General features: G+C 40.2%; 1 protein-coding gene and 1 long non-coding RNA gene across 2 annotated transcripts in view; one reads left to right on the plus strand and one right to left on the minus strand.

Moving 5' to 3' along the window:
- The window catches only part of LOC147022743 (uncharacterized), a 684,736-nt gene that overhangs the window by 135,804 nt on the left and 526,301 nt on the right, over positions 1-22,631 (minus strand). The window contains exons 8-9 of the mRNA XM_085887534.1: positions 15,237-15,432; positions 14,247-14,310 (exon numbers count right to left, since the gene is read on the minus strand). Coding sequence (XP_085743660.1) covers positions 14,247-14,310; positions 15,237-15,400 — 228 coding nt within the window. The 5' untranslated portion in view covers positions 15,401-15,432. The remainder of the gene's footprint in view (positions 1-14,246; positions 14,311-15,236; positions 15,433-22,631) is intronic.
- On the plus strand, positions 11,386-18,595 carry LOC147022747 (uncharacterized). Its single transcript, XR_015059895.1, has 3 exons — positions 11,386-11,462; positions 17,808-17,865; positions 18,210-18,595. It is a non-coding gene; the product is annotated as an uncharacterized LOC147022747 (long non-coding RNA).

Below are 22,631 nucleotides of genomic sequence, written 5' to 3' on the forward strand. Positions count from 1 at the left end.
GAACTTTTCAGGTAAGTTTGAGTGTGGAAAAAGCTTTCAGCAAGATACTAATCATCATTTCTTTGAAATTAAAAAAATTATGACGAAAAGCAAGTTTATTGCCTCTTCACACATGTAATAAATATTTCTATCATGCTCATAGACACAAAATGAGCTGATAGTTTGCCAATGAGGTACAAACCTCACTCAAAGGAAGTTACATTTGTATCTGTATCCATCTCATCTCATCTCCTTGATAATCTGCACAAAATCTGAATAGTACTTGATGAGTGTGAATTCAGGATTGCATCCTTTATGGTGGCAGCATCACTGGATTCTCAAAAGCAGCCATTGCAGTGATGGTGTCGAAAAAGGTTGAAAAACACAGTTTTAGAAGATGCAACTCCCACCACCCCTTCTCCTCATCTTTACCCACTATTCTTGTTCAATAGCCTAATTTTGCCTCTTATAATCATAGTGGCTCAGGATGCAAAGCCTATTTCATGGGTTTGCAAAATAAAAAAACCCCACAACACATTTAAGGCCATCTTGGGTCAAGCAACATTTAATGGAAATTTCATAGAGTAGATCAAATATATTTAACGATCAGTAATTCAGGTGCTACTTGAACTTTGACTATAAATCTTGATATCCCTGCCATGGCACAACGTGTTTATATTGGTTAACAGCATGAATAATGTAAGCCGAGATGCTGAAGCCTTGTTGGTAAGGAAAGGCTGTAATCTTCATGCAATGGTAAATAATTAATTATGCTGCAACAGTGTCTGCACCTGCCCTTTCAGTGTTAAAATGGATATTTGTTGGCCAGGTGAGAATACGCTGTGCATTTGTGGACAAGGAACCTATCTAATATAAAGTAAAAAAAACCCCATAGAGAAAATTATTCAGATGATGAAAGACTTTGCTCAAGATTAACAAGAAGTCAGGTTTTTCTAAAGTTTTTTTTTTTTTAAATAGTGATCCCCGGTCCAGTGGTGAACTTGTACATAATACCACATGCGGGACAAACACCTTGGTGTACTTTTACATGAATTGCAAGGGCATTTGTACACAATGGATAAACATTTGAATCTGCGTTGCCTGTATAATTTCAGAAGCCAGGGGTTCATGATGAGAAAAGTAACGGACTAACCCGATTGCACGCACACTATAATCATATATGCAGGGGTTCACACAATTTTAAAAATTAGGTTCTTCAATGAGTACCAGCAGAAATGGTTTGGTATTCACAAAAAATTTTTTTGTCAGTTTCGAGTGTGCTCATCTGCTTTCCCAATCGCCAGTCCAAGTTTTAATGTGTCTCACTCCTCTGTAAGTGGTCTCTCAGAACGTTCACGCCAAACGAGACACTCGCAAACCGCTCTTTTTTCATTCTGGATGCTCCTGAGCCTCCTCGTCTTCCTCTTCGCGAGCGAATTCTCCTTCTATCTATTTTTTTTTAATCTTAAAAGTTATAAACTTACAATATAGCTTATAAATTACATTGTTATAATTTATAAAATTAATTTTATACATTTTAATTTTGAAATCACTGTCAATCAATTGTCAGAATTATCATGGAAGAATCTTACCGACATGAGCTGAGAAAACCCCATCTTCCTCCTCTTTGTGCATTTTCTCCTCAGATCTATCTTTACATTAATCTTATAAGTTACAAGTTATAATATAACTTATAATATTTAAATTTATAAACCTAAATTTTGAAAATCAGGAGGATATCAGAATTGTCAACAAGAATATTATATGATGTCATAGGTCACATGGTTTGGCAGCCAAATTGGATTTTCCCGAAAACCCATAACAATCTTCTTCTCCAGAACGTTGAGACAGATCGAGGGGAAACTTCACACAACTGTTCCCCAAGCCTTGGGGATACCAGAGTATTTCATGAATAATCGATGTCACATGGTGTGGCAGCCATATTGGATTGAGCGAAAATCTTTTAACAAATTCTTTCTCTTGAATTGCTTAACCAATCGGTGTGAAACTTCACAATTATGATCTAGCAATGGTGGGGAATATATGTTTTAAATTTCAACCTGATTTGTCACATTGTCTAGTACCCAGAATTATTTTATTTTTTTGATCTGGGTTCTTATTTATTTACTTATTTTTTGAATAAGGCTCACTTGGCTGTGCCCAGATGGGTTTGAGGGTGGAGGACAAGCAGTTGAAATGTGAATCCTATCCAGGTTCCTCCTGATGACTTCATCTTTGCTTTTTGCTTGTTTGGGTTCCTTCTGATTACTCCAATGTAGTATTGTGCCGATTTAGTCTCCCATTTGCTTTGAATTGAATTTACTTTAATCCCATTCTAAATTTGATTGAGTAATAATTAACGTCAAGGGTCAGGGTCAGGTGTCCGATCAAAGACGGGTTGCATCAAAGCGGACCATCTTGCTACTCGGTCATCATCGCCAGCAGTTAAAAATGGCAGTTCTAGTTATGTCTCTTATTAATGACGTAACACACCAGTACACAAACAACACACAAAATACACCAAACAAAACAAGTCCTGGCGATGGTCTGCAATCTCTGATTGCTCTTTTTCTTGTTCAATAAGTGATTACAAGTAGCCTAATTGTGTTAATAAATTTGTGTTAATCAATGATCATAAATTAATTATATTATTTTTGAAGCATCTATCTTAAATATGCTTCAAACTTACAGACTTTGTGAGTGGAATTTACAGCTGTCCAACCAATCAGTGAGGAAGGATTGCTACAGACACACGAACAAGTGGATTATTATATACTTGCAAATACAACCCGTCGCTTCACTCATGAGTCAACTATGCGAGGGGGGAGAAAAAGAGGGGTGGGGGAGAGAGAGAGAGAGGGGTGGAGGAATGAGGAGGTATGGAGATAGAGGAGGGGTGGGGGCGAGGAGGGATGGGGGAAGGAAGTGTGAAGGGAGGGGAAGGGAGGACAGCATGAGGGGAGGGCAAGGGAAGGCAGCATGAGCGGAGAGCAAGGGAAGGCTGCATGAGGGGAGGGCAAGGGAAGGCAGCATGAGCAGAGGGCAAGGGAAGGCAGCATGAGGGGAGGGCAAGGGAAGGAAGCATAAGGGGAGGGTCTATTCAGACATAACCACTGGCTGGACACTTTCGCAGATAACCAAAGATTCGGAGATATACATATTTATATATATATATATATATATATATATATATATATATATATATATATATATATATACATATATATATATATACATATATATATACATATATATATATATACATATACATATATACATATATACATACATACATACATACATACATTCATACAGTGCCCTCCATCAACCGGGCGTTGTGGCGTGTGCCTGTAATCCGGCTACTCGGAGGCTTGGGTTGGAGGATTGCTTGAGGACGGCAGCTCTGCGCTGGGCCGCGCTATGAGAGGGTGTAGGGCAGCCCGGAATCATAGCAAAACCCAATCCTTATCCCTGTGTCGTAAGAGGCAACCAGGGTTGCGTCAGGAAGGGCATCCGGTGTAAAACCTATGCCAAATCAGTACGCGGATCATAACGGATGATCCGCTGTGGCGACCCCGAACGGGAGCAGCCGAAAGACAAACAACAACAACATACAGTGCCCTCCATCCATAAGTATTGTAACAATGAAGTCAAATTTGTTATTATTGCCATATACAGAAAAAAAAATTGATTTGAGAACAAAAGATGAATTTCTTGGGTGGGTTTGTTCTGGGTCATTGTCTTGCTGCATTGTGAAGTGTCGCCCAATGAGTTTGTAGGCATTTCTTGTACATAGGCAGACAAAATATTTCTGTACACTTCTGAATTAATTCTGTTGCTGCCATCATTAGTTACATCATCAATAGAGATGAGTGAGCCAGTTCCAGAGGCAGCCATGCAAGCCCAAGCTATGACACTACCTCCACTATGCTTCACATATGAGGTGGTATGCTTTGAATCATAGGTAGTTCCTCGTTCCTTCCTTTCTCCACACTTTCCATCACTTTGGTAAAGGATTATCTTGGTCTCACCTGTCCATTAAACTTTGTTCCAGAACTCTACTAACTCACCTCTGTAATTATTGGGAAATTCTAATCTGGCCTTTCTATTTTTGGTGCTGATAAGAGGTTTGCATCTTGCGGTGTAGCCTTTGTAATTCTGCTGTGGAAGTCTTCTGAGAACGTTAGATTGTCATAATTTCACCCCTGTACTCTGGAAGTTGTTGGTGATCTCACTGACAGTTGTTTGAGGGTTTTGCTTGACAGCTCTGATGATATTTCTGTCATCAACTGCAGTTATTGGCCTTGGCCGACCAGGCCATTCTCCATTGCCAAGTGCAATGGAGATTTCTTTATTTCCAAGATATTCCAAATTGTTGTATTTGATATCCCCAATTTTTGTGCTGTGGTTATAATTGAATTATTCAGTTCTTTCAGCTTCAAAATTGCTTGATTTTCTTGTATAGACAGTTCTCTGGTCTCCATGTTGGTTTATGCCAACTGACTCCCAAGACAAAAGCAAAGGCTAAAACCAAGACTAGACATCCACAGCTCTTTTAGATGTGAACAATCAATGTAGCAAGAAACACCTGAGCAACAAGAAACACATGTCAGACATTTGTTACAATATTTATGCTTACCGAAAATGGGGGAACTGAACATAAAAAGTTCTGTTGTTCTACAATCGTAAAACATGTATGAATAGAAATACCAATAAATAAAAGCTGACCTTCGGTACTCTCACTTCAAAATCATCTTTTGATCTCAAATACAAATTTCTTGAGAATATAGCAATAATAACACATCGAGTTACTTCAGCGAGCACAATTCTGATAACATGGAATCCCCTTTTCATTTAAAATATGAACTCAGCAAGGTCAAGCACTGTTCTTCAAATGGTGGATTAACAACAAAATTCTGGGATATTGGCATTCCACCTGAGGATCCTTGTGGAGATATTAATGGGAAAACATTTACAAATATTCATTTGTAATTTTAAAAGTTTTCTTTTTTTCCATGAATGCAATGCAAAGTGATTTTCTGCATTCTTCCAAACCAGGGAGCAAATACTGATATGAGACACGTTTTTTGAACTCTTTCAACATGTTTTTTTTTAATGTGCTTCGCTCGAGACAGGTGCTGCATATTCGGTAAGAGACCGAATATTGTTTTTGAAAATAGTAAGCAAGTCTTGGAGCAGTAAACCACGATGTTTCAAATTATGGAACATGTGAAGCTTACTGTTTGCACATTCTTTGATATCCTTCACATGAGCTTCCCACTTTCAATCATTTTGAATATAAACACCTAAAACTTTCGCCATGCATACATTATGGAGCTGATGGTTTCTGATCCGCACAATTGGCTCATTTGAAGGATCTCACAAAATGAAATATCCATTTGACAAATTTTGCAGGGTTTCATCTCATATTATTGAATTGAGACCATTTAACAAGGTTATGAGCTACTAATTGTATATTTGAAAGCTGATGCGATTGATGACATTGGACCGAAGTTAAATCATCAACATATTTAAATGTATACCGTTCATCAGAAGGTAGTGCATCATTGATCATCACTAAAAACAAAATGATGGGTTCCAAGCATGTTCCTTGAGGAACTCCTGCATTGAGCGATGCCCGACCAGAGCGAGTAACTTGGTAACATATGACTGCTGGCGGGAGAACGAGAAACCGTAGATCCAAGGAATAATAGATGGACATAGATCCAAGGAATAATAGCAATGAGCTTTGCGATCGCAATTGTGTGATCGATTCAATCGAAAGCCTTTGTAAAATCAGTCAAATGACAGAGAAAAAATGATTTGGTCTTTTTCCGCATAAACGGATATAGGATGTAACATGTTGATGAGGCAGTGTGAAGTGGAAAGCAATTTGCGGTTCCCAAAATGATGCGGATCAAGGTTCAGAGTAATATCATGTAGAATCCATCTTGCAATGAATGTTTCAGTGGTCTTGACAAAATGATCCGTAAGGAAAATTGGTCTGAACTTTTCCCAAGAGGGAGGATTTGGTTTGGGTATCAGGACAATGATGGCATATTTCCACTCATCTGGGATCTTTCCCTGTTGAAAAGAGGAGTTAATTATTTTCAGTTAGAAGTGTTACTAGCTCAACAGAGAATTTGTGCATAATGCGTCAGGCCCACCAGAATTTGTTGGCACGTCATTGCCAATGCTTTTTGTACTTCCCATGGGTTTGCAGTTAGATGCGGTTTTTGAGCTGAAAGGTAAGCCCAGAGCAAAATAAAATCAAGAGGATCTAGACCAGAAGAAACAGAAATAAAATAATAATAATTAGAAGCATTCACAATTGCCAAATCATCCTCTATGTCTATTCCAGTGACAGATATTGGTGCGTGATCCCCTTGGTTTCCGGTTAAAACACGGATTTCAAGGTACCACGCTGAGAGGTTGCTATGCTTCAGACACTGGCCACGCGTGAATACTCTGCTTTTTGCTTTTACTATACTTGCATTGACCTTGCTTCTTAGTCTTTTCCAATTCTGAATATCTACATGGTGAAATGCTATGCCGTTTGTGGATTAATGACTTAATTTCAGGGGTCATCCATACTTTGTCACATGAATGTAACTTCACTTTATTAATTGGAAAATATGTTTCAATAGCAGAATAGAAAGTTTGGTTGAAACATTCACATTGTGCATTGGCATCAGCATTGCTGCTTATTACTTCTATCCAGCCATGATTGCAAATCCATTTGCCAAAAGCGAGAATGGCACTATCCGGCATAGGCCAGTTATAATAACATCGAATTACGTGAGGAACAACTATGCTTTGGTTCCCAATATTGCCGCAAACCAGAAAGCCTCAAAAAAAAAAAACTTCAAAAACTTTCTGGTTTGCGGCAATATTGGGAACCAAAGTATAGTGTTATGATCAGACAAACCTATGAGTAAGGCAATTTGCACATTTCCATATGTCATTGATGTTCATAATAATCTTATCCAACATTTTCCTTCCTCAAGTTGGTTTTATCAACCACTTGATGATAGTGCTTATCAGACAGCAGAGGAGCTATGTTCAGCTGATTAAAATTTCCAAGTAAAATGAAACCTGCATCACAATACTTCAAGTTGATCAGAGGTCAATAGTAGACAAGGTGTGCTGTCAATTGCATTTCTATCAGGTTGTCCGATTTTTGGAAGTCGATGAATGCACAAAATAAATGTGGAGTAGATATCTTGGCAGTTGTGTGGGATGGAGTTTGATCCACATTACTTCCAAGTTTGTAGGAACCGTTACTTCATTGGGTTGAGATGGATAATAGTGATATTTTACGTAATGGCGCAAACAGCGGTGTTCCAGTTGAGGATAACAATTGAAAGATCATCTACTTTATTACAAGCAGAGTGTGCATTGCACAAAATGAATGGAGTGTCACAGCAAAGGGTAGTTTTGATGGAGTGATAGGAACTACCACTAAATTACTAAAGGTAACTGCCCACACTTTGCTGGCAGAGCTTCTTCAGGAAGACGCAATCATTGGTATGGCTTGGACGTGTGGCCTGTGTTTAGCCTTCCGTGACCCAGCTCAAACTCCTCTATGAGTTGGAGACGTTTATTGCAACTCAAACTCTTCAATCAAATTCTAAGTAACGAGAGGAATAGAGAGGGTTGAAACACCAGAACCTATATTCAACTTTGTTTACGATCATAGCAATAAGCTTTGGGGAAAATTGATGTTGAACACCAGAATCCGATGGAGAATAGTGCGGCCAAGGATTCATTTTTAACGTCGCTGTAACTTAGCAATCAAATTCTAAGAATAGTACAGAAGTTGGTGTGAAATGAAGCAGTGGATGCGAGGTAACACTTGCAAACCAGGATGTCAATGATGGGAGACAAAACGAAAAGATGGCAGGTGGCCTGTGAAGCATGCATGAATAAAGAGGAAGTAGCCATGACCACAAAATGGTGCCCTCGTCCCAGCAGCAGGCCATACATGGAAATCCCTCCCCCCCACCTGTTTCCCTGCTAGCATCCACCGATGACAATAGTGAGGCTTCGATCCTCGGCAGGACACAGCTTGCTCCAGATGAAGACACAGCCTGCCAGGAGCTGTCCGTGCTGTACATGTGAATCCGGCTCGAGGGGAAAACCTGGTGTTGGCTTAGCAGTTAAGATAGCTGACTTAAGATCTTAGGGTCTTGCGTTTGAGCCCCTGTTTTTCCATTTAAATAACACCAGGTGAGTTGACTCAGCCTGTCAGTCTTCAGAGATCAGCTAAACGTGTGCCAGCTTACTGGTAACAGGGGCACTGCATCAGCGGCACAGCCGAGCTTCCAGAAATTACGCAACCAGCAGCCATAGGCTGCATAGGAAACAACAACATCATTACATCTCAATGAAGAAGCCAGGTAACATTCCCTCAACACTAGGCCATGGCTCAACTGGCCTTTGCCTAATCCAGCCTTGTGTACATGAGATACTCGTGATAGTTTCGAGTTACTTAAAAAAAAAGATATTCAAGCCCATATCATTCCCACGATCTGGGAGGACCATATATATAACTGTCTCCTGAAACTCATTACGTGGTGCACGCGACCTGAAGGCAATCACAGAGATTCGAGAAACAATTGTTTCATGTCGAGAGAAAAAAAAGACATAATTGTCATTTGTTATAAACTAGTGCACTGGCTTCCCATGGTAGTGGCAGGAAGGGTCATGTTATTATCCTCTCTGGGGTATGTAGATTACAGTATATCAAGGCTCCGGTCCATTTATTTGTGGGGGATGTGATAAGCATGTAATCAAATGCTCAAGACAGTCGGGTTTCCTCCCTTTTAGTTTAGTGTTAAACAGCAGCAGTGACTGTTTAAATAAGGTAATCCTCGGTGTTTTTGGTTTATAATATTGTTACTTCCGGTAGGGGTGCTCCACAATACACCACAATAAGCTATTTATACATCGTCAACATGGCGTTTGTCCAAGGGCGAAAAATCCTTGGGGAGGAGGGGGATATTATTAGTATTAATATCGTTTTGTAATAACATAAATATTATGCTATTAATATTATAATTGGTGGTGTTGGTACTTTTATTATTAGAAGCAGCCTTGGAAAAGCAGCAGTGTAAGCTGTCCCTACACCTTAACACGGATTTCACCGAAGGTGGAAAACCCCCCTTAGGGAAGGGGGCAAACAAAGTCACGACAACCTCCATCGTGTGACCCTTAGTAATCCTGTCATCAAGTTTGGTTGAGATTGGATAAGTTACAACCGAATGTATTGCGGTCAAAAAGACAGACAGCCATTAAATTGTGTATTTTGGTACGATTCGAGATTATTATTTTGACCGTTGGTGTATCCATACAGAATGCCATTATGAAATGACCACTTTTTGTGGTTAGACCAGTGCTAATGACGTTGTGAACTAACTTTTCGTCTGACACGAAAACAACAAACTTTTGGTTCATCTACATTCTACAACATGGCACAAACATTTTCATCACCAATAATGGCCACAATGGTAACCTCAATTTCCTCCATAAGAACCCCTTCAGGTGGAGCACATACAGAGGCATGATTCCGTGTTAAGTTCCCAAACACTTCATTCGCGTGGGTGAACATTCACCATAACGGCGATTTGTCACCTTTCCACCAATACCAGGTAGAAGGGCACACCTTAAAGAAAACTGAATAGGAATAATAATAATTATTTAGAAAGTGCATAATAGGCGAATAAGGCTTACACAGTCCTGTGAGAGCGGTATAACCATGCCAAATTGGCGTGTTCTCATCAATGCGAAAAGCGCTCCTCCCTCTCTCTCTCTCTCTCTCTCTCTCTCTCTCTCTCTCTCTCTCTCTCTCTCTCTCTCTCTCTCTCTCTCTCTCTCTCTCTCTCTCTCTCTCTCTCTCTCTCTCTGGACATAGGTAGGATGGAAAGAAGGTGATGGGGGAGGAAGGAGAACAACACAAGCACAGAGCTACAGCATGCACACACAGGCAGGTGCCATGATACCACACCCGATAAGCAAATGACCATGAGGGGGTGAGAGAAAGAGACATGGAGAGAGAGGGAGATAAAAATAGAAAGAAAGTGATATACAGTATATATAGAGAGAGAACGTATAAATGTTCTTCCGAGATGATGTTATGCACTTTGTTCTTTCCGCAGTCATTGTGACGTCACTTATACGACAGCAGATGCAAATACAAGCAAACCTATATGTGAAGGTATTATGACTAAATGTCAAAACCATGCCTTCAAAACCTCTCTGTAATGTCTATTTTCGTTATTTAAGGAGAGTAACATAACTACATCATATAGTGTGTGTTACCTATCGTATATACTAGCGGGGTGTGCTTACACATTTTGTAAGCATAAGAACCGTGCTTCCCCATTGTCTCGGCCGCTCAACTGCATTTGATTTTTCATTTAGTTATCTTTTCATTTATGGATGTTTTCCAATGGTTCTGTGATTTTTCCTGATGTATTGACTTCGATGTTTGTCAGCACACAAAATTACCGTGCTTCCCCAATGTCTCGGGTCGCTCACCTGCATTTTTTTCTTTTTTCATTTATTTATATTTTCATTTATGGATGTTGTACAATGACTCGGTGATTTTTCTTCCAGTGTACCAGCTTCGATGTCCATCAACACAAAAAATTTCAGCTTTCTACGTCACCCGGAAGGTGCCGATCTTTAATATCAGTCAGTCAGTCAGTGGTTAGAAAAAGCTTTATATATTAGATATAGTATAGATGTGTCAATCAAACGTGGTTGTAACTTTCATTACAATTAGGCAACTTTAGTGTGAAATTGGTGCATTAATCTCTGGGATGAAATACTTCTGTAATATTAATTTTTTGATTCAGGATCGTGTGACATCTTAATTCATACCAAACAAAGAAGAACACAAGCCAAAAAACAAATAATGAAACAAAAACATGAATGTGAGGTCAACCTCGTGGCTTCCTTTCAGAAAGATCATGAAATCAGACTCAGCACATAACAAAACTCTCCGCGTGTAAAATTCGTCTATTAAACAAAATGTTTGAGTCAATGTGTAAACTCAACCCTTATAAAACAAATGATTAGAGTTGCAGCTGTAAGGCCCACAAAGTCCAGATAACGAGTTTGTGGATTACAGGAAGTTAAATATTGTGTGGTTATACACGCTTACAGTGAGATAAAGGGGGATCGTGCACCAAGCACGCACGTGAACAAACTTCATTAGAAACAACAAAAGCACAACAAAGAAAACGACTCTGACCACAAGACCTCTGGCCCTCATGGCTTTAGGCTTAAGAGCATCAGTGAGTTCTGAAGCATGGTATTGCCTGCCCTGGGTTATTTTTATCGGGTCTGATACAAGGACATTTGAATGACTTATATTGACGCAACTACTGTTTTTCATTTTAGGGGTCGCTCATAAAGTCCTGGCGTGCGACGAACAAGGAAATGTGCCACTGAGATCAAGCAAACAAGCTGCACCAAAGGTCAAGTGAAATAAATTTAATCATACATTCATACATTTAATCAATCATACATTTAATCATACAATTTAATCATACTGGGGGGCAGCAAACGATGTAAATAATCTATTCTCACAAAGTAAGGTCAAGAACCAAACAAATCAGCATAACCAGTCTGACTTCTCTTTTGAAAGACATCACCTTAAGTTTTTGATAACGTAAAACAGATGTCTACAACAAGGCTATACAGTATGTGTGTGTGTGTGTGTGTGTGTGTGTGTGTGTGTGTGTGTGTGTGTGTGTGTGTGTGTGTGTGTGTGTGTGTGTGTGTGTGTGTGTGTGTGTGTGTGTGTGTGTGTGTGTGTGTGTGTGTGTGTGTGTGTGTGTGTGTGTGTGTGTGTGTGTGTGTACATATATATTGATGCAAAACTTTCAACATAAGAGGGACTCCCCATGGAGAATATTTTACTGCTAACACTGACATCATCAGTCACATGGTAGGGCAGCCTCATTGGATTAAAGGAAAAAATTGGACATCATTTTCTCCAAAACCACTCAACGAAAAAAATTCAAAGTAGGAATATGTCATCAACTCCCCATGGGGAAGATAGGATGATAATGATGATGCAATTGGTATTCCAGCCATAATTGGTTGAGTTGAAATATTTATCTGAAAAATATGAAACTTCTTATGTCTGATCTTTGACCAGATGTGAGTGAAAAATTTAATTTATAATGTTCATAACCCATGCCAAGTAACTACGTGACATAATAGGGTGCATGCATGATATGGGTGTATGGGCCATAATAGCAGTGGGCCATAATAGTGGCGTATTCAGTTAGTGATGGAATTTTTGTTCAGAATAAACAGCAAGGCGAGACGATGCCCTTTATATTATGAGTGCTTTTGTAGTTACCCTCACCAGAGAAGACGGTGTTGCATTTGGGTCTGTATGTTTGTTTGTCTGCACAGAACTTTAGTGTCTTTCTCTTAAACCGCCTGTCAGATTGAGACGAATTTTTCACCATTGGTGCGACTACTCATGTAGAATGTTTTAATGATAATTATGATGTCATAGGTCACGTGGTGTGGCACCCATGTTGAAAAAAAGGACCTCTGTATCTCTGAAATCGCATCAAGGAAAAAATTGAAACTTGGCAAATTGCAAGTACTCCTTATGTGGAATAAGTGTGATTTTTATGACGTCATCAGTGCCTTCGTTATGACATCGTAATTGCATAGTGCATACGTTTCACACTACATCCAATCAGTATGAAAATTTTTGTGGGTCATCAAGGAATAAATTGGTCTACAGAAAAAAGATGACGTCATCAGTCATGTGGTTCAGCAGCCATGTTGTTTAAAAATAAAAATAATAAAACCTTCAAAAATCATCAGAAACGGATGAACATATCGAGGAAAAAAAAAAAAATAAATAAAAAAAAAAATAAATAAAAAAACTTTACAGCTATGGCTGCCTATCCATGAGAAACAAAACGTTCACATCTATGAACGTTTTGTTCCTCATGGATGTCATAGGTCACATGGTTTGGCAACCATATTGGATTTACCCTAAAATGCATTAAAAATCTTCTTCTCCAGAATGGCTGGACAGATCGAGGGGAAACTTTACATACATATTCCCCAAGCCTTTGGTATACCATGGTATCCACAAGTAATTGACAAGTCATGGTAGCAATATTGGATGGCGTGAAAATCTTTAAAACAAAACAAAAATTCTCTTGAACCGCCTCATCAATCAACGTGAAACTTCAAAATTATGATTGAGTCAGGATGAGGAATATATATTTTTCAATTTCAACCTGATCGGCCACATGGTTGAGCAGCCAAAAAAATTTTTTTTTTTAAATCTGGATTCTTATTTTTTTTTTTTTTTTGAATGAGGCTCACTTGGCTGCAACTGGATGGGTTTGAGGGTGGAGGAGTAGCAGCTGAAACCCAAATCCAACCAGTTTCCTCCTGATGACTCACTCCATCTTTGCTTTTTGCTTGGCAGAGTTCCTTCTGATGACTCCAATGTAGCACTGCACCGATTTAGTCTTCTATTTGATTTGAATTTAATTTATTTTAATCCCATTCTGAATTCAATTGAATAATAATAAACATCATGGGTCAGGGACAAGTGTCCAATCAAAGTGGGGTTACATCAAAGCGGGATGTCGTGGTACCTGGTCACCACTGCCAGCAGGTATAAAGTGGCAGTTCTAGTTGTGTCTATTCTTAATTACGTAACACACCAGTACACAAACACCACACAAATTAACCACACAAAACTACACAAACACCACTCAAATCAAGTCCTTGCGAAGGTCCACAAACACTGATTGCTCTTTTTCTTGTTAAATTTGTGTTGGTGCCAAATTACTCCAAATCCCAACATACGATCTTCACGATACATATAACTCGATCACTTCCGGGAGGGGGGAGGGGGGACGCAGGCAGTGTATTAGCACAATGCCCGATCGAGGCATGAAGGCCAATTATCTGGTTTTATCTGGGGTCAACTTTTTATCCAAACATAACCCTCGACCTTCCTCTGGATGAAAGAGGAGGCCATGCAAAGTTCAGTTGCACTGGCTCTTGTATGGTCCGAATGCATAAACAAACAAATGAACACCCAAACAAACTTTATTCCTTATATATTACAAATACACACACTGGCTGGGTATAGAAAGTTACACTTCAATTAATCAAATGAAGAAGGAATATTTTTTTCAATATAGGCACATCTATCAGAAAGTCGTTAGACTATTAAGGTAAAACGTATCAACCTTTAAAATACCTACCAGTCGTCTGTGGAGGATTTCACATCCGATACCACTCATTAAACTTTTGGACAGCATCGCTGAGCTAAAAAAAAAAAAACACCAATTCAAAACCAGCACCATTGTCATTCTTCTTATTCTTCTTTTCAGATAACCTAACTCAAAATTGGTTTAATCTCCTAAGGACTTGGTTTAAACACGAATCTCCTGCATTTCATAGTGGGAAGGTCCATGACAACTCAAATTTTTCAAAACTTGAAAGGATTCCACAAAAAGTAAGCATAACTGCTTCATTGTGCATTGGAATATGAAGGGAAACGAGGGGTGGGCAGGACAAGGCCTATCAACCAACCTGGTGGGGGCAGTGCCACAGAAACCCAATTGCCCGAGGGCTAATCACACATAAATTGGTGTGGTGAACTGTGTAAAATGACATTCAGCCTAATAGCAGCGACAACAGAGAACCACTTATAAAAACAGGTGTGGTTATTGTTGAAATATTACGCACAGTCTGACAGCCATTGTTGCCAGACGTATGATAATTATCAACATATACACAGTGCCTAGAGAAAGCCGACACCCCCCCCTTTCAAAATTTCAGCTTTTGTTGCCTTATAGCCTGGAATTAAATTGCATTAAATCAAATTTTTTCCACCTTTTACACACCACAACCCATAACTTCTAAGTGAAAAACAAATTCTACAAATTTCAGAAAATTTATTAAAAATACAAAACTAGAATATCTTGGTTGGATAATTGTCCACCCCCCCTGAGTTAATACTTGGTGGAAGTACCTTTGACAGCAATTACAGCTGTGAGTCTGCTGAGATAGATCTCTACCAACTTTACACACCTTGATTGGGCAATATTTGCCCATTTTTCTGCACAAAACTGTCCAAGCTCAGTCAAGTTGAATGGGGAGCATTGATGGACAGCAATCTTCAAGTCATGCCACAGATTTTAGATTGGATTGAGGTCAGGGCTCTAACTGGGCCACTCAAGGACATTTACCTTTTTGTTCCTTGTGTTGGTGTAGTTGGCCATTCCAGTGTAGCTTTGGCTGTGTGCTTCCGGTCATTGTCATGCTGAAAGGTGAACTTCCATCCCAAATTCAGCTTTCTTGCAGAGGGCAGCAGGTTTTTCTTTAGGATTTTTCTGTATTTTGCTCCATCCATTTTCCCTTATATCCTGAGAAGTGCCAAAGTCCCTGTTGATGAGAAACATCCCCATAACATGATGCTACCACCATGCTTCACAGTAGCGATGGTGTTCTTTGAGTGATGTACTGTGTTGGGTTTGTGCCAAACATAATGTTTTGCATTTAGGCCAAAAAGTTCCATTTTGGTTTCGTCAGACCCCAAAACTTTTTTCCACATGGCTTCAGAATCTCTGGAGTGGTTTTTTGCAAACCTCAAATGGGACTCAAGGTGGGCTTTTTGTATGAGGACAGTGTGACAGCGGTGAGGTGTGCGGTAGGAATGACGGACCGGTTTAAGGTAAAAGTGGGATTGCACCAAGGATCGACTCTGAGCCCTTTCCTGTTTGCAATGGTGATGGACAGGTTGACGGACGAGATCAGACTGGAGTCCCCATGGACTATGATGTTCGCGGATGACATCATGATCTGTAGGGAGAGTAGGGAGCAGGCTGAGGCAAGTCTCGAGAGGTGGAGGTACGCACTGGATACAAGGGGAATGATCGTCAGTCGGAGTAAGACGGAGTACATGTGCGTAAATGAGAGGGAGGGTGGTGGTATGGTGCGGTTGCAAGGAGTTGAGGTGGGGAAGGTGGATTGGTTTAAATACCTGGGATCAACTGTCCAAAGTAACGGAGAGTGTGGGAGAGAAGTGAAAAAGAGAGTGCAGGCAGGATGGAGTGGGTGGAGAAGAGTTGCAGGAGTGATTTGTGACAGAAGGGTAGCTGCAAGAGTGAAGGGGAAAGTATATAAGACGGTAGTGAGACCAGCTATGTTGTATGGTTTGGAGGCAGTGGCACTAACAAAAAGACAGGAAGTGGAGCTGGATGTGGCAGAGTTAAAGATGCTGCGATTCTCGTTGGGAGTGACGAGGATGGATAGGATAAGAAATGAGTATATTAGAGGGACAGCGCAGGTAGGACGGTTTGGAGACAAAGTGAGAGAGGCGAGATTGAGATGGTTTGGACATGTGCACAGGAGGGAAGCGGAGTATATCGGGAGAAGGATGTTGAAGATGGAGCTGCCAGGCAGGAGGAGAAAAGGAAGGCCAAAGAAGAGATTCATGGATACGGTGAGGGCGGACATGCGGGTGGTTGGAGTGTCAATGGAAGATGTGGAGGATAGAGCGAAATGGAGACGGTTGATCCGCTGTGGCGACCCCTAACGGGAGCAAGCCGAAAGAGGAAGAAGAAGAAAGCTGTTTGTCTCAAAATCAGATGGTGACTCGTGGGGTCCCACAAGGGAGTGTGTTTGTCCCAATTCATTTTTTGATCTTTATAAATAATATGATAACTTTTGTTAAATCTGCTTCTTTCAAACTTGATGCAGATGATGCTAAAATTTACATATCAGTTCCTAGGTAAACTTGAAATATAATAAGTTAGTGGAGGACCTTGGTTATGTGATAAGCTGGGCAGAGACTGTGCAATTAAAGATTGCTGTTTTAATGTTTTGTTCTTCATGTTGGAAATGGTAATTTTAGAACTAACTATGAAGTTGAAAATATTTCTATTCTGTCAGTTAGAAGTGTTCGTGATTTAGGTGTTGTGATTTTGGATGATTTGAAGTTTGGATTACATTGTAGACAATTGGCACAAAAAGCTTATATTATGTCTTCACTGCTTTATAAATTATTCTTGTGTTGAGAAAGAAAGTTTTCATTGGATATGTATAAAACTTCTGTTCATTCTAAACTTGAATATGCAACTGAAGTTTGGAAACTGTATCAAATTGGAGACATTGATGGTATTGAAAAAGTTCAAAGATCATTTACACATAGAATCCCACGATTATTTGGGTTATTGTATGAAGAAAGATTTGAACTTTTGTATTTGGAATCGTTAAAACATAAACGAATGGTTAGAAAGCTTGTATTTGTATATAGGATGTGTTTTGGTATATTAATATAGGATGTTTTTTTGGGTTGATTGCATTACCTATTTTAGAGTTTTTTTTTTTTTATTTTCCCAAATATCTGGTCGAAGAAAGAATCATGCTTATGTTTTGAGATGTATTAGAGTTAATAAAGATGTTCAGAAAATGTTTTTATTTATTAGAATTGTTCGTATTTGCAATGCATTGCCCTCTAATATATTTGAAGTTAATACAGTTCCTGGTTTTAGAAATAGAATAAAGATTCTAAATTTTTCTCAATTTTTAAGGGGAACTGCCAAAGCTAGAAATTGGCCAAGCCATTCCCTTGACTCGATGACTGATTGACATGTTAGCCGTGTGTAAAATTGTCGTTTGTATTGTTGTTCTTTTTTGTCATTTATTTGACAGTATTATTTAATATATTGTTTTTTTGGACTGTCGGGCTGAATAAAAATTCTTCTATTGTTCTTATAAAATAATTAACCAGTAGGATTGCCACTCTCTTCAAGCAGCTTTTGCAAGCCATGATGACACCGTCGACAGGGGTCCTTTTTTCTGGCAAAATGAGAGGTATTACGTACGCAGTTTGTTTGTTTTCACGAGATTCCTTTTTGTCACCTTTTTGTGTGATCTGCTTTCGTTTTATATGTATTAATATATACCTATAAAATATTAATAAAAACGCATTAATATATACCTATTTTTTTTAGAAAAACCTTCCAACATCAAATAAAACCTCGTGTTTCAAACTCGAGCTGGCAAGGCAGAAACTGACATTTTGTGTGCTCTATGTGGGAATTGAATTTCGCTACTTTTTCACTAAAATTCCATATTCAAAGAACTATATTTAAAGGTAAGCCTTCGTGGTTCTCCTGTTGGTGTACTTTATCCACGTGGAACTACTGTACCTACAGAATCACTGCGGAACTTGGAACAGGCCATGGTGCCTCGGTTACAATGGTCGCTCATTGGGGACAGTGTCATCTGGTGCAATTACCTCAGTGTCATCTGGTGTGATTTATTTATTTTTACACGAGATTGCATTGCTTCCTCTTTTTGTGTGATCTGCTTTCATTTCAGATGTTATTTCATTTCATTAGGAGCTTGGAGTGATATTATCTTCTATAAAAAGCAAATGAGACATTGTTAGTTTATGCTACTAGTCTCAGCTCAAGTGGTTAACCGTGACAAAACTCTATAGGATCACATTTTTTTTTTACCAAGATACACCTTAATTGGGGTTTTGAACAGTCATTTTCTCTCAATTCATAACTCATAAACACACGAGGGCAGGGGAATGGGTGGGATGAGGGAGGGGAAGGGATGGGGTGAGAGGAGGTGGGTAGAGGGACGGGAAGGGATGGAGTGTGAGACTGGATGGAGGGGGTGGTTCAGATGATGGAGGGAAAGGGGTGGGAGTCCAGAGGAAAGGGTTGTTGGTGGGAATCTGGAAGGCGGGGTGTGCATTGGGAGGAGGGGAAGGGATGGGGTTGGAGTCCGGAGATAGGGGGTGGGAAGAGGAGGGAGAAGAAGGGGTGGGAGCCCGGAGGGAGGAGGTTGGAGGGGAAGGGGTTGAAGTCTGGAGGGAGGGGTGTAGGTTGGGAGGAAGGAGGGGACGGGGTTGGAGTTTGGAGGGACCAGGCATTGCCTGGCAATGCCAGGTACCTTTGCTCATGCACATTATAAGAGCCATTTGGCTGTGTGTCTGACATCATTTTTCTCAGAGATGGTTGAATGGATCCTTGTCAAACTTTCAGAGGTTCATGTTTGAGTAAAGTGATTGTTTAAGGTAAAAACAACTTTTGAATAATTTTGTTAAATAAAAGTTGGATTTTTTTTTTTTTTTTAACATCACTCTATAGTGCCTAAGCCTTTGTTGTGATGTATGTGAAAGGCAATATTAAATGATCCATGATACCATTCCTTCATGGGTGGAGGGAAGTGTTATAGCTAGTCTATTCTAATAAATGCCAATGTGTGTGTGTGTGTGTGTGTGTGTGTGTGTGTGTGTGTGTGTGTGTGTGTGTGTGTGTGTGTGTGTGTGTGTGTGTGTGTGTGTGTGTGCGTGCGTGCATGCGTGTGTGTGTGTGTCCTCCATAACTCCAAAACGATAAATCTGAGCAGCCTGAAACTTTGCATGCATCCTAAGAAAACTCGAAGGAAGTGCAAGAGTGAAAATTGGGTGTTTGGGTTAATTTAAACACCCCTTTTTATAAGATGAGTTTGATGATTTGGAAATTTCACATTTTCTTGTGTATCTATGGAGAAGGAAGGAACATATCCTTGCTTGCTTAAAGTAAATAGGCATATCAGGTGTCTCCTCCTTAACTCCAAAAACATAAAACCTTACAGCCTGAAACTTTGCATGCATATGAAGAAAATTCCAAAGAAGTTCAAGAGTGAAAATTGGGTGTTTGGGTTCACTAAAACACCACTTTTGAAGATAATTAACGGCCTTATTTAATTATGTCCTTCATCAGACCTGGGCCACCTCACTCTCTGGGGTCTGAAGGCGTTTCCTGGTTCACCTCGCTGGTGTCTGAAGCCGCCATGTTTTTTGGCCTGCTCAACCATGCTATGACTTGGAAAAGGCCACAACGATTTCTTAACTACAAAGTTTTTTTCCCACTTTCCTCACTCATATTATCAAATGCCTGTTCATCATAGCTACAAATTGCTGGGTACATTGCAATGCTTAGAAATGCCCTGAGATGTCAGCGTTTGTTGCTATATTTCATTTCCGCACATGTGATCACCACGAGTATCTCTTAAACTAAGGAGAATTACAAAATGTAAGCTCCAGAATCGAAGTTACACGCAGTCCAAAAAGTGTTCACCTCCAGGAGGTGTATATTTCATATGATGGACGGTGATTGCCAATTGCATGCCAAGGGAGCCGTTTCTTGTCAATCGTTTCATTGGAGTGCTTAAACCAGTGCTCTACAATATTCGCACTGTCACTGAATACTGGATATAGATCAACTTGAACAAAGTTCAGGGCTATTCACCTGCGTTGGCCACGTTTTGCTCTATGGTGCAACAGGTGGTGGCTGCCTCGCTGAAAATGTGAAATTTTATTTTCTACGACGTTTCCCGTTTTTGACGACGTAAAACAACTCATCACTTTGGCATAGATAATAACAAATTAAAATTAAACGTTTCTCTTTAAAAGTTTCTTCAAATGTTCTGTGCATTGTGGGATAAAGCCACTTGGCACGTTCTCCAACTTTCATTTGTGATACTGTGGTTCTACACTGGAGGTAGGAAGGCCAAATAAATTATATGATCACAACGAGAAAAAAAAAATTTCAGTTCGGAAGTAAGGAATCACCACACCATGGCAGGAAAGCTGAGAGGTATACATGCTCACACTGTGTCGCCTGAATTTGAATCCCAACCCAGCTTTAAACTGTCCTCCTGGTGTTTCACAGGCTGGGTGATTCATCACTGTGTGTGTCCTCTCTTGGTCAGACGATAAACTGGGCATCACATCTGCCGGAATCCCTCATCCCTCTCCCTCCCAACCATACCTCCTCTCTCCCACCCCTATCCCTCCCTCCAACCCTCCCACTCTCCCCTCCTCCCTCTCTCTCCACTCCATCTCTCTCTCCCAACCCTCCCTCAGGTCCCCCATCTTTCACCCCTGTTGAGGGGACTGTAGCATGAACGAATCAGATTCGGAGCTGTACCGTGGGGTGCAAAGGTCACTGCATGGACGACCTGTTGGTTTTGAATACTCCCGCCCCAGGTCTCAAAGTGTGTGTGTGTGTGTGTGTGTGTGTGTGTGTGTGTGTGTGTGTGTGTGTGTGTGTGTGTGTGTGTGTGTGTGTGTGTGTGTGTGTGTGTGTGTGTGTGTGTGTGTGTGACCGCTGTTTCTCGACAACCAGTGGTCCGATCTAATTGAAACTTGCCAGCTATATTGCTGGGGACCTGAGGATGTGCCTTTTCAAGGTTTGATATTAATCGGACAAGTGCTTCCCAAGTTATGGCCATTTATTTACCAACCAATGACAGGACACGTTGCTGCGTAGGCGTGGCTGATGGGGAAGAAAACCTCAGCCACGTTCCCCATTACGGGTTACAACGTACGGACTTCCGGTGAGTGATGACTTCGTGTATTCTAATAATTTCTCGATTTCTTATGCGCATTTATAGATAAACACAATGCCCCAAGTTATGATCGTTTTCATATTAGACGGTGCATAAATTTCAGTAACATCAGAGTGAGCTGGTGTGCTCCGAACCAGGAAGTAAATTTTAAACACGCGATAACTTACGATCAAAAATAAGCAAGTAGGAGACAAAATTTAAACAACAGGTGTTTTTTTGGTACCTTTAGATGTTTTTTGTTGCTGTTTTGGTACTCCCCCCCCCCCCACAGAAAATGGCATCACACTGGAAAGAAAGTAGTTAACTGTACATCTATCTATAAATCCAGCAATGTGTGTGTGTGTGTGTGTGTGTGTGTGTGTGTGTGTGTGTGTGTGTGTGTGTGTGTGTGTGTGTGTGTGTGTGTGTGTGTGTGTGTGTGTGTGTGTGTGTGTGTGTCCAGTCGTTTACGAAAGCGAAAGAACGGCTGTGTGGTTGTTTGAAAGTTGTTGTTTTTTTTGCACGCACGTTTTTTTTTCCCCTCTTCTTTTCTCTTTGTGTTTTTCCTTGCGATGACATTGCGAAAAGGCAAAATGCGTTGGCGCTAATTGAATAATTGGCCATTAAAACTAAATAGCGAATAATCGTAACTGCGATATGCGTACTTCCGGGCTACGCACGTACGGGCACGCATGTACGGCCACGCAAGTGTGGGCATGCGAAAGCGAAGGAACAGCCTGTGTGGTTGTTGTTTCTGGCTCGTGGTTTGAAGGTTTTTTTTTGTTTTTTTTTTGGTTTGCACGTACGGCCACGCACGTACGGGCATGCGAGAGCGAAGAATCGGCCTGTGTGGTTGTTGTTTCTGGCTCGCGGTTTGAAAGTTTTTTATTTTAGTTTTTTTATTTCTATTTTTTGCACGTTTGGCCACGCTCGTACGGGCACGTACTAGTTTTTGAAAATGAGGATGGGTCACACTGCAAATGACTTGTCATTTTTTTGGTCAAAATTGTTTGATTAAGTTAATTATGAGCAAGCAACACTTTTAGTTTGTCTTTTGGCTTGAATATCATTCTAACTGAGAGCTCTTGAATATAAATCTCTTTCACAATCCACATCATCAAATATATAAAGCTTACATTTATTATGTATGCTCATACAATGCACATGCTTGGTGTTGGCTTAATGGTTAGGGTGGTGGGCTTGTGATCCGATCGATCCTGCGTTCAAATCTCACTTGGCTGTTGAAT

This window comes from Eptatretus burgeri, chromosome 7 (assembly GCF_056783735.1).
Source record: "Eptatretus burgeri isolate ZD-2024b chromosome 7, Ebu_testis_v1, whole genome shotgun sequence".
Taxonomy (NCBI): Eukaryota; Metazoa; Chordata; class Myxini; order Myxiniformes; family Myxinidae; genus Eptatretus; species Eptatretus burgeri.